This window comes from Trachymyrmex cornetzi, unplaced genomic scaffold (genome assembly GCF_001594075.2).
Source record: "Trachymyrmex cornetzi isolate Tcor2-1 unplaced genomic scaffold, Tcor1.1 scaffold99, whole genome shotgun sequence".
NCBI lineage: Eukaryota > Metazoa > Arthropoda > Insecta > Hymenoptera > Formicidae > Trachymyrmex > Trachymyrmex cornetzi.
This window is the reverse complement of record NW_017300343.1, coordinates 3899795-3913296: the sequence shown is the minus strand read 5'-3', so window position 1 is coordinate 3913296 and position 13502 is coordinate 3899795. Positions and strand designations below refer to the sequence as shown.

Genomic DNA, 13502 nt, shown 5'->3' with positions numbered 1-13502 from the left:
AGAGAGAGAGAGAGAGAGAGAGAGAGAGAGAGAGAGAGAGCGTAGAAAAGGGGTGGGAGAGGGTTGGAGAACGTTATGCGTGTTTGTTGTCTTTAAGGTGGCAGCAGCGACGGCGCGAACCGCGTTTGACCCCGAGGCTTTTTCTCACCCGTCGCATCTATCGTAGTAGCAGGGGGTGCGCGATAAGTGCCCGGCGGCGTTTGCGTTTCTCGTTCGCTTCCAGAGTACGCGTTTTTCTGCTCGGTGCGGCGGTGAAGATATACAGGTCGCTCCCGTGACGTTTTTCCGCCCCATCGTCGACGGCGCGCGCACATACGTGTATACACGTCGCGCAGGTTTGAATTCGCGTGCATGCGTGCGTACGTGCTGCGTGTCGTCTGTCTGCCTGCCTGTGTATGCGCGAGCGAATGAGATGAGCGAGCGATACGCACTTACAATCGTGTTGTGGGTTATTATCCGAATTGTGTGGTTCGGCCACACAAGGAGCAATTGATAGTTCGATACACACGTCGGCGCGACTCGCTCGTCTCCACCCGGCGAACGCCCTACGACCGTACCGGAAGTGAAGCGAACGGATTAATTACGTCATTGAACTCGCGCGCCGTCGTCGCGACTTCCGTTCCGATTGAGGGCTCCGCTCGGTTTTTCTCCGAAAAGACGAACATGCGCTTGGCGCGAAACGGGTGTTCCACGTTCCTTTCAGCGGCGTGTGTCTTAATTGCCTCGCCATAGCTCCGTATTTTTTTCTTGGCGAAATGCCAGAAACCGCAACGGGAAGGCAGATCGTAGGAAAATTTGGCGAAATGAATGTCGAGCGCGCCCGAGCGAATGATTGCTCTCATTGTCAGATGCACATTTCTGCACTCCTTTTCCATCCGCGGAAACGGAGATGCTGAGAAAGCAAGGTGTTGGAGTTTTATCACCATTAAAATTATTCTTTCCTTGAGGTGTTTATTTCGAGATGTTTTATGGAAATTTACGTTAGAAATTTCGTAATTCCTTTTTTCTTGTTAAAATGATGAATTGATGTGTATGTGTTTTTTTTTATTTAAAATTATTGAGGATATATGTTCTGTAAAAAAAATTTCGGTAGAAAAAAATCACTGTATAGCAGACAGAATTATATGCAATATTCCGCCTTTTTCCAGGGATTACTTTTTAATGTCGTGACTTATAAGTATTTTTTTAAAATACGGTTTTCTTTGAGATTTAAGAAAAAATTGAAACTATGTCAATCTTCAAAGAATGTACTACGTAAACCCGTTGTACAATAACTCCATGTGTACGTCATTTTTCAAAGAATATACTGCGTAACCTTTATTTTCCAATAACTTTGTAACCTCATATAGCTCCGTGCATAATGTGTGTTTAAGATATATTTATCAACCTGTACCAAGATTATGAGAAATTGCGGTATCATTTTCCAAACACACTTCGATACTAAAATTTTGCACATTCAAAATTATGCTTATTTATTTTCAACGTTACAAAGATATTTTTTGAAAAGAGTTTATCTCATACCACTTTTGCCTGTAAAATTCCAGTAATAATTCGAAGTGGTATCCGATATACAGTGAGGAAATTACTACTTGTTATTGCTCGCACCTTTCTCGGAATATTTCATAATATTGTATTTATAATAATAAATATTTGTTGGGTTTTCCATTCTCATATTGCCTTAAACCACATAAAATACAATATTAAATTTAATTATCAAACGATAATTGTTTTAAAAAATAGCTTTTGTCAATATTATTATTACAATTTTTATAACCCCTTGCATTTTTACAATAGTTTTGCATAATATTAAAAGTGCTTTTATAAATAATAAATGAAACTTTTAATTAATTGCTGTTGTGGCAATTATTACAAGAAATGATTATAACAGAATTAGTATAACGTTAATATTTGTTCTCATAAATGTTAATTTGTTAAACATTAAATTATTTGAATTAATTAAAATTTAATTGTATGCACACATTAGCGGTTAAATCTGCAAATCTATGACATATCATACATAAAATACATGCGAGCACACTATTTTTGCTTAGTTTTGTAATCGTTTTATAATATAAGTTTTACTACAACACTTTTTTTTTAAAGCGAAGAATATTAAAAGCAGTATTTACTTAAACACGTTTTAAGTAAATACTAATATTTACGAGAGCAATTATCGGCTCGAGAGATAATCCGAAGACCGTAATCTTTGCGGTGGAACTTTAATTAGAATTGAATCTTAACTTACCCTTATTCGTGGATGGAATTTCAGGAATTGTGCTGGAATGATTTAAGTGAAGAAAATCTCGCTTGCGCTACATCTTATCTATTTTTGCCAGTGATTTATTTTCGTTTCGGTGATTATTATACCTTAACTTGACGGCTTATTAGGGACATCTAATTGCTTTCGCATTCAAAATTACAGTCTTCGTGCGAACGTCGCCAAGACTTATTATTATGATATCTCGTTTACTTTATATTACCAAGAAAGTAATTTTGTTGCGTAATTTGCGTTAATCATAATTGATGAAACCGTACACTAACGAATCGATCAGGCTTCTATTAATCAATCACGTAACCTTAATCTGCGCAAATGGTCTATTATGAAAAAATACATTAAAGTATACAATAGTAAATTTTTATTAATTAAGAGCAAACTAAAACTGAGAAGAGATAACAATTTTTGCAAAGTTATTTTTGGTATATCAAAGAACTTATGATATTTTCGCAAAGCAGCAAGTATCTCGTATTAAATGAAGCTTAAATTGATGCTCAACGACGTAACCACCGCGAAGATTAATTTTAACGATCTCATTTAACTTTAAGAAATTCTCGGAAGCCCTCGACGCTCATCTTCCAAACTTAACGAGTAAACACGATATTTTTTGCGTATTACTTTTGATATTCTTTCTGTATCCTACGTTCTCCAAGTTGTCAAGGATATTGGTATTGATACGTGGTATAGGATTTTAAAGTTTTGAAATACACTAAATTTTCGAGAGTTACGACATCGTTGTAACTGATGGGCATGAAACTTTTGTCGATCTGCCAACTAACCGTATTACTTTTCCAACAACGGAAGGTAGTTCCGCAACAATGCAATATTTGTCTATATTGTGACACTCCTGGTTTTCCTGATCTTATATATAGACTACGGCTCGGAGTTATCATCCATCATTTCTAACGTCATTTCAAGACGTGCAAGTGAATAATTTGTCTTTTAAAATTTTTGCGAGATGTTATTTTGTTCCAAGAAAGAATTATAAATTACATTTTATAACATTATCATCTCGAGCGGAATTATTTATTCGTTGTATATAAAAGTTAGAAAAGTGACCCAGTGGCGTATCAAGGAAAGTTGTGAGTAATCTTATGTACCTGGGGTGACAGCCAGACGGGAATACCATCAGGAAAGATGAAACACTTGTTAAAGTTCTCGAACTGTCTGAAAAATTTATTAAACTAAGAGAAAGGTAATTCCATCTGGCTTATAACACGCACTGGTTATATCTTGTAATACCTTTTCTTGTGTTTAAATTTTCAAATTATGTGTGGGTTGTATCAAAGGATTATATATCCGCTTCTCTCATTAAATATTGTACTTTATGTATGCTCCTGGGATGTAACTCCGATCTCGTTCTGCATAAATTAGTTATAAGATGGAGCTTTGACAGAATGCTCTTCAGTTATAAAGCTTCAAAAGGCTTATTAATATAGGTGAGACTTTCGTTAACAAAAAGCAGTTTCTAATATCACAAAGAAGGGAAACATGGTGTACATGGGACTTGCGGGTCAATACTTCTCGGAGCTGGATCCAAATTTCAATGGCCCTCCTAGAGCAGTCGATCCAGCAGTCCGTGCTCGCAAACTTGTAAGTAATACATTTGCACAAGCAAAGTTCATTTAATTATGCAGTAATTGACGTAACGTAATGAAACGGTGGCATTATAGTGCTTCATAACGTTTGGCTTAATGGACCTCTTCCATTAAATAAATATATTTACAAACGAGAGACATCATACATTTTTTAAATAACATTTTTTAATCGATTATTATTTTACCCGTTACTTTATTTATTATTATTGAAAGTTTTATCTACATAATGATGCTAAAATACTTCTTATTGAAAATTTATTTTTAATCCGTCTTATACAGCTCAAATATCAACGTTAAACCGATGTGTTTTATTTATAAATATATATGAATGATAAAACTTGCATCTTTTACATTTTTTAAATTTGATTCATTAAAACTTTACATTTTAAAAGCTTTTTATCTGCTGGAAACTATTATACCGACATTTTCGCTCACTTTTCTTATTAATCTGAACTTACAAAACAAGAAAGAAACTTCTTTTCTATCTCATAAAGATATTTTAATCGAAAATAAATAATTAACTTATGATAAAAGTTTATTTTTGGATGAGTTTATATTGTAATGATATTTAAAGTACAACGAAAACTTTTTCCATTACATGAAATTGAAAGCATTTATAAGGCGCTTTGTGATGTTATACTCGAGCATTAAGAATTATTATGAAACGTAATACATATGTAATAAGTTCTCCAGAACGTAATATCATCTTTCTTTGATCAAACAGTCTTTAGTGTATACTTTAATACACGAAGTTTCTGACATTGATTATGGATGGTTTCTACATTTCAGTCTCTTTACAATCTGTATGAATAAATCCTTAACGTATAAAGCCATGCGATTTTTATCTTTTTACATGGCGTAATACAATTTTCAATATGTAAACCATGTTACAGCATTTATCGTGATCTGCGGTAGTGTAATTTTCAATAATAAAACGAGATGTGTCGTGTGCTTAATCCTTTGCATTCACACATTTAATATGTATAATTCTCTTTGTTCAATTCAAGTGGACATTTTATTCTATATAACTTTTCACTACGCGTGAAGTTTTTCATGCTGTTATTTACATCTTTTTTTATATCAAGAAAATGAAATTCTATCTATTATATGTGGATCCACTTTTTTCCTATTAAAAAAAAATCAAGAATTTGTGGAAATATCTAAAATCTAAAATTATTCCATATTGTAGATGCATTTTTATTACTTCCGAAGTTATCGTAAAGAAATAAATTTTAAAAAGTTTTAAATTTATAAAAGTTTTTTTTATGCTAGAATAATCAAGAACTTATAATATATGACCATATATAACATAATACTAACTTATATCGTTGCGGTACAATTGCCGCATCAGCCGCAGGACGTCCTGCGTAATTCATCAGCTTTTAACGGACGAAAATGTCAATTGTGTGTACTGTGCGCATTTAAAATTGCCTAAAAGCCATCGTTGATTAGTCACGCATGATTGTACTGTATTTTCCGCGTTCGCAACTGATCGTTTTATCGACCGATAATCGCATTTCGATGGGATGCGTGATGTAACGGGTTTAAATAGTACCTCTTCTGCGAGTGAACTGCTTTTCATTCCGCGATGCGGCTTCGTCGGATTTGCTACTGAAACACGACTTGAACGTTAATGAGGTAGTGCTGTATTGCATTATCATCGCATACCTTTTCCCCGTCCGTATTCAACATTTGTCAATATTTTTGTAAGGAGTAGAGCTTAATTTATATGAATTTATATTTATATTATGTAAATATGATGATGTATAATGTATCATGTGGAAAAGACATTGATCACATATTTCATCATAGTTTCTGGGGGTGAAACGTATTTGATCGACCCTGAGGGTTTATATAGAAAATCGAGAATGCTCGTCATACGTTTAGTAGCACGTTAACGTAACTTAAAAAGCATACATTACATAGAGGGCCATAGCATGCCACATTCTTGAGATATAGGAGTTGTTCGTTTTAAGCCATGGTTTCTATCCTATCGTTGGACATAATGTGTATAAATTATGGACACGTGAAACACGAGCGAGACAGTGTCTTGAGAGAAGACATTGAGTTTCTAACTATACAATAATTTTGTACGTAATTATGTTGTCGGGAAAATTGCAGATACTATTTCAAATTTTACAGAATCAAATCGATACAGTAACATTTCCCATTCAGAGCGCTTCAATAATTAACAGCGACATCTCGAAGCTTTCTTCTAGAACGCTTTGTACTTTTTTGTATTCATGTCATCCGCTTAAAGAGATAAAGCGAAACTAATTTATGGCGTATCTACTAACGAGAACCGAGGCTATATTTTGATTATACCGTGTAAAGGGACGAACACATCTCTTGAATATAAAATGGTATTTAATTCTAAGAGTGATGAAACCACCTTAGAGAAGAGTGATCATTCATTTTGGATTAGAGGAGAAAATTTACGCACATTATTAAGGTTATTTTTATCGTGTATAAAACGAGAAGATTATTAGTATGCTTAGAGTAATTTATTATAGATTTCAAAAGTATGCACTTAATAAGAGAACTTTCGTTATAACATTAGAATTATAAAGCAATCAAACTAACTGGTTTGTAATTTTCTAAATTACTTAAATTTATAACAGTGCATTTTCTGAGATTTTCTGATACTTTTGTTGAAATGTGTAAAAGATAAAATTAATTTTTTTGCTTTATACTTTTACTTTTATACTTTTTTTCAAAGATATAAATTAGTGAGTATAAAAAGGATATGTGAGTCTTCCTTGTCAAATTTTTTAGTGTTAATAAAAAACTGTTTTAGTTTCATTGAAAAAACTGATAAAATTACTTTTGGGAATTTAATAACATTCAATATTTTTGACATTTCTGATTTCTAAAGTGATTATTTACATTGAAAAAAAAGAGTCTGGCTCCATTAATAGCAGTTCTGTGCTTGAAAATAAACACAATCAGAATTTTTTGGTTGAATTCATTATAATTTTAGCTGAGATAACCAGAAATTTGATTGATATGATCAGAATCTTCTTATTTATCTGTTTTCAATCAGAATATTTTCTCAATGTATTAAATTTAAAATTTTTCACTTATATTCTTTCTATACTCAATGTTAACAAAAGAAAGTAATTTTATAGTATGCTACAGATACTTATTTTATTTTCAAAAATATCAAATTTATGGTAAACTAATATTTCTGAGAGATATAAGAGATCACTTTGTATTGAACAAAATTCCAAAACATAATACAAAATTTTTGAAATTACATTATAATTTTGCTTGAAAACAATAAAGAATTGGATATTTAAATAAAAGGGCAATGCATTCTTTTCCCACCCATTTTCAACGTCTACTTTAGGTGCTTAGAAGCTTGGAACAAGTAGCCTATTTGCATTCAAAGCGTATTTTAGATCAATAAGAAGAAAAGCTTATTTTTGAATAAAAATGAACTCGTATCCTTTCTGTATTCACATTTAAATATGATACACTTGATAGAAACTAATCTAATGACGAGCGAATAATTTGAAAGCGTGAGACATTGACATTTTATCATTTTTGCATTGGCGTATTGACATAAAACCCGACATGCCATAATGTACAGATCAAGATAGTGGCATTCAGGAGTGCCCCAATCAATCGGGTATCTTTCGATCGAAACATATGTGAGTCCTTTTATCTCGTACGTGGCCTATCTACGCCACGGCCGAGGTTTAGCCGAAATAGTTTGCGCGCGTGCACGTGTAGATACCACAAATTGCTAAGGCTGAATCTCATTCGTGCATGGAATGACAGGACGGTTTGGGTTCATGGGCGTAACGTCTAACGCGATACCTCCTTCGACTATTGAGTCTGAGGGACTGCATGTATAGTTCCGTTGTTAAGGTTGTACTCCGTATTGACCGGGCTCGCCTTGGCTGCAGCGGACTCGTAGCACCACTACGTGCGAAGTCTGCAAATGAATTTTTCGGACGTGCTCGGCTATGCCGGGTTTTGTCATTGAAACGAAAGACATACTCTCGTTGTCACAAGAAGACATCCTTAAGACACTTTCTTTCTTTCTCTCTTTCTTTCTTTTTTTCGAAAAAAAAATCCCGCGTCTTTATGTTCGTTGAGTTTACAGCGTCGTTTCTTTTTATAAGGTTGATAATGCTCCTGTCTCTTGTACGTCGCGTACAAACGTGGTAACATCTCGTTACTTTTTATTCACGAAATTTACAGCAACGACCGTAAAAAGACGACAGATTGTTTCGCGTCTTGAGCGTGAGTTACGAGACTTAGGCCCAGTTCTAGAATTGTAAAGAGATAAGGAATAAATTGAACCTCGGTTAAGAGTTAACCGTGAGTTGTAGAACTGGGCCTTAATCGTTTATTTCGATCTATTAGGTTACCTTTCGTGCCTCAAGGGAGTGATACAAACGAAGGGAATGATACAGACACGAATGATGTAAATGTGTCCGTCTCTCAATCGATTTGCGCTTATGCATTCCAGGTGGGCATGGAACGCCGTGACGTCATACTGACAGCAGTTTTCGGAACAGTCGGTGCTCTCGCAATTCTAGTAGGACTCGCATTAGCAATGTGGCTCTATCTACGCGCCAGGAAGTCCAAGCAACGGGACGACGATCTCGAGGACCAAAACGATAATGGCGACGGCTCGAGCCAACAACAATCTACTAAGAAAAATGGTTTTCTGAATCTGAAGACACCTCTAATCAGCACGAAGGCTCTTGGGTAAGTGCGAATTTTTCTTTTTTATAATAATAATTGAGCAGTTAATGTCACAATCCACCTCTGAATTTAGTCAATTTTCCATAAAAATATATTCTTTCAGGGAAATTTTGAATACTCTAATGATATATAAACAGACATCTTTTATATTTTTTATCTTTATTTATTCTTTTCTTTTATATACTGCAGTCACTAGTGGCGATACAATATTTCAAAGTTTACGTAAGAATAAATGAATATATTTTACGTTGACTTTAACGAAAAGTAAACAAATTGCAATCGTTATGCGTTTGTTATTTTTACTTGCTCGCAAGTTTGTCGCTGTTGACGTTGTTCTGAATTACTTGAAGATACCACAATATATTTGACAAAGAGTATCATTAATCTTGAGCTCTTCTTACGAATAACTAAGAACGTCATTCATTCTATTACCTTCATTGTGACATTCGTTTCATTAAGCGAAGATGAAATAATATTTTATAGCGACGTAGCAGTTACGATGCTATTGAAGACAATTTCGTGTTTATTCCCTCGCACAATCGAGTGCGTGATTTATCGTCAAATGTTTTCTACGCGCGAAGCTTGTAGATCGCTTCATTATTGTCTGAGCAACGAACGGCAATTCTACATAGTAGTACAACCAAATATTAGTCAGACGGTCAGACCCGTTTGAGTATCAACAGCGGAATTGTCCGTCGGTAAGTTCGTTTTACCGGTAAAAGCGTTATCGACGATAGAATTTTGCTGTGAGAAATCTTCCGTTTCTCGAGCCTGAATAACGGAAACCTGCAAAATGGTTGTACCAGCAGAACGTTATTGACGAACATTATCGTTTATATCGCCGAACGATACTCGACATTCGTAACGAGGATCATTCATTACGGGTCGTTCATTATCATCTCTAGCCGAGTAATCAAGAGGTCATTCCTTACGTATACCGCTTAGGCTCGATTGTACCAATGTTACTTTGGTTTTAAGTGAGGCTTAAAACTCTTTCTGTCTCTATCTCTTTTTGGCTTTAAAACAGATAGAGTCTTAAGTCTCGCTTAAAGTCAAAGTGACATTGATGCAACTGGGCATTAGTATGGCAAAGCTAAAGCGAAACTTGGCACTATTATCAGATAACGTTCGCTTTGAAACATTATTTGATTCTGTGAATTTCTGATTATTACGTAACTTTACGAATTATGTATGTGTCGAGATAAAGCATACGTTTGAAACTCGCTATTAAACAGCACATTGTAATTATGATCTTGTCTTTTATAATCTGTGAACTGTGTAAAATATACACATTTTTGGCAAAATTGTTTGACATTTTAGAGAACGTTTTACTTTTAGGGAAGTTAATTATTTAGTACCACAATTTTGTTGACGTTCGTATTATACAGTTAATACACTTAACTCTGTGCTTTATTTTTAATAGCGGACTATATCTGTTGAAGTAATTAAGAAATTTAAATATTGACGTTTGCTCAAAGATTTTTAATTACACAAATCTATTCTGTTAATCGCACAAATATATTCTTGAATTGATCAAATTTACTGATATTAGATTATATTTTGTAAGACCGTTTTAGACGATCTAAGATTCGTAGAACTAGATTTCAGGCTATTTGTAATTTTATATGCATTTAAGAATATGAGTCTACATTTTAATATACATTTTATATTGCATTTTGATTCTTTTAATTTTTTATCATATAAAATTATAATAGATTTTGAATTCTACAATATAAATCGTTTAAAATGAATTTTAATCAAATCCTGAAAACTTTTAAATTTAAAGCTCCACTTAGATGATCTACAATTCGTGTCAGAAATCAAGATAGAATTCTGTTATAATTTTGTTATAACTTCTTTTATAATTTCTGTTTATAATTTTTATATGCTACGTAATTTATACAAAAATATTTTGAAGGATTATGTCACACACGTGCACGCACGCACTTACATTAAAATGTACACATGTATCAAAATAGACGGCATTAAATGAGTTTCATGCAAATAATTCCTCGAAACTGTGCATCAAGATTGGCACATGTTTTCGACATTCACTGCGTACATGATGATTATGCTTTTCTCTTATATAACATGTTTTTGATGTAGTTATTTAAATATACGCAGTTTTAGATAGTTGATAATATCCAAGAAAGAGCGATAGTTTTGTTGACATTTTTATTACGATGTCATTAATCTTGTGGTTCATTTTTTTGGGGACGTACACGCTACTGTCTGTTGAAGATATTAAAAAATTTAATCTTTAATACACACGATGATTTATTTCCTTTACTACTCATGATGAATTATTCGTGTTCCGGATTAATTTTTATTACTTTTACGAGTATATAACAATTATTAAATGATTCTTTCATACATTTTAACGTTTTTAGAAAGTGTTTATAAAATCGTAAATTAAACATGAAGGAAAGGATAGAGATTATTTAGTGCTAGGTGTTCCTAGTATTTCAAAGAAAAAAATGCTCAGAACACGAATGATCCATATTAAGGCTTAAATATTAGCTTAGAATTTTTAATTGCTCGACCAATGCCAAGTTGATATTGAATTCAATATTGTCACAAAATTATGTTTACTTCTAAACATCCAGTTCAAAAATTATATAATACGATATAAACGTAACTGTACGAACTATAGAGACACTAATAAATTTACCAACTCTAACATTTTAACAATATTTTCTTCTTAAATAATTTTTAAGAGATTCAAAAGGATATAATAGTTCTATTGAAATTCGGTTATAATGTAAATTTCATTAATTTCACGGTTTATTTTTCAACGATCAGCTATCAATTAGAGATATTAAGAAATTTAAATATTATAATATTTGCTCGAAAGCTTTTACTTGCGCAAGTCCATCCCTCTATTGTAGATTGACAGTCCTTTGTAATTCCATCCCTTGATGGGCATTTGGCTGAACTCTTTAAATAGAACTGGGCCCCTCTCGACGTTTATATGAAGGAGCTAGAACAATCGTTTGCGAACCATTCACGTAACGTGCTTTTCATGAACTACTTCAACTGATGTTTCTCTATTTATATTTTTCTCCGTTAGATATAAGATACGTGTGATATTGTCAAATGTTTGCGTAACCGTATGATTGACAAGTACAGACTTTCCATTCTTCTGTATAGTATTGCACTGAATAACGTCCGCGATAAGCTATTCTCCGATTTTCAAACGAACAAAAAACTGTTCAATGAATATCTCGATATCCACAGAAATGACCGACATTTTTCAACGGTGTATTAAAACATTTTTAACCAGTTATCTCACAACAAAATAGCGATGAAACTTTATTTCTTCTATCACTTACACATATCTCAATAATAAACTTATAAAATAAATAATCGTTTTAAATTTTTACCGCTTTACATATGGAAATGGAAATGCAGGAGAAAACGAAAAACATTTTTTTTTTCTACTGGTTTGTTTTTCTTGTACGGAGAGAGAGAGAGAGGGAGGGGGGGAGGCATGCTCTTTTACATCAGTGCTGTAAACGCGTCGAATATCTATATTTTCACGAGAAAAGCTGTATATATTTACAAAAAATCATAAAATTGTCGCAATCTGCATACATATTCGGTTTTATGCCAAATATCAATGAGAGAGTATTAAACGTGGAAATAGAGAGACAGTAATCCATTCTAATCGTATTGGCGATTCGATTATCAAGAAATTTGCATGCGATTTGGTCCGGGAAGCGAGTAACTGCGGAATTTTCCACGACAGAAGGTAAAAACAATGGATGTAGCAATATACAATTTTCAATGGCTGTCGAGATTGTGGCCCCGAGTGTATGCACGTTTTAGAAATGCGTTGTGACGTTTATTCTCGTGCTTTCCAATATAAATCGCGATGGAACAAAACGCGTCGTATGAATAGCTCGAGGGGAATAACGGTATAGCTGATCAAAAAGCAAAAATCATTCTCAAATTTAATCATTTACTCAACTTCTGTAAGTACGAGCAACAAATATTTTACTTCCCTTTTGTGAAGCGATATTTTTATTTCTGAATTTCATTTTACAGAGTATTCTGTAACAGCGAGATCACAACACGACGGAGACGCTGCGTGAATTTGTATGAATGACGTCGCGTGTTACACATTTCTCCTTCTTTGATACAAGAAAAAGAAGCAATTACAATTTAGCGACTAATTCAGAAATATGTAGTAAATTAACAGAGTTTTCGCGTAATCCCACGTGTTCTTTTAATTCTCCATATTCATGAATGGAAAATACGAACGGTGACGTGTTATGCAACTCGGCACTCGTGCGACACCTCGACTGCAGGGAAATCAGGAGAACACGGTGATTTATTTGTACAGTGCGAATAGCAGCGCATTAGTATTTCGGCGTAGTTTGGGCTGTTATGATCGTTAGTACCATAGTTCTCCCGGAGGAACCTGAAAACTTGTGCGCGTCACTGAATTATCACCTCCGCTGTTTCATCCAAATTGGTGCGCCGCCGTTTTGAATTCGCTTGTCGATTTTCAAAAGTATTCTTTGAAACCTTCGACAGGGATTTACGAAATTTTCTATCGGCGAACAGATCAGCACGATTGGTAGCGCGAGCGTGAATAAGAATCGATTCCAAGCGCGACCGTAGTGCTAAACCACAAGAGGGATTTCGTCGGGAACTGCGAACGCGTTCGCTATTCACGAAAATGGAAACGTCAACGATGCATCCGCAAATCGAGCAGAGTTCTTTCAGCGAGAGGCCGAATGCTGGGTAATTCAGTGGCGCGTTGAATAGAAAATTCTGGAAAACAAGTCTGCTTCAAGAGAAGACCGACGAAGCTCTATCAGGCAAATCTGCCGTGTATTTTCTTTCTTTACTTTTTTCCGTTAAGTTTTTCGTAACGTATAAGCGATGAAACGTGTGTAGTTGTA

General features: G+C 34.1%; 1 protein-coding gene across 3 annotated transcripts in view; it reads left to right on the top strand.

The window, feature by feature from the left end:
- Window positions 1-13502, top strand: part of Syt7 (Synaptotagmin 7) — a 170595-nt gene that overhangs the window by 48684 nt on the left and 108409 nt on the right. For all 3 annotated transcript variants that reach the window (XM_018521651.1, XM_018521652.1, XM_018521650.1), the window contains exon 3: window positions 8354-8595. In XM_018521651.1, coding sequence (XP_018377153.1) covers window positions 8360-8595 — 236 coding nt within the window. In that variant the 5' untranslated portion in view covers window positions 8354-8359. The remainder of the gene's footprint in view (window positions 1-8353; window positions 8596-13502) is intronic.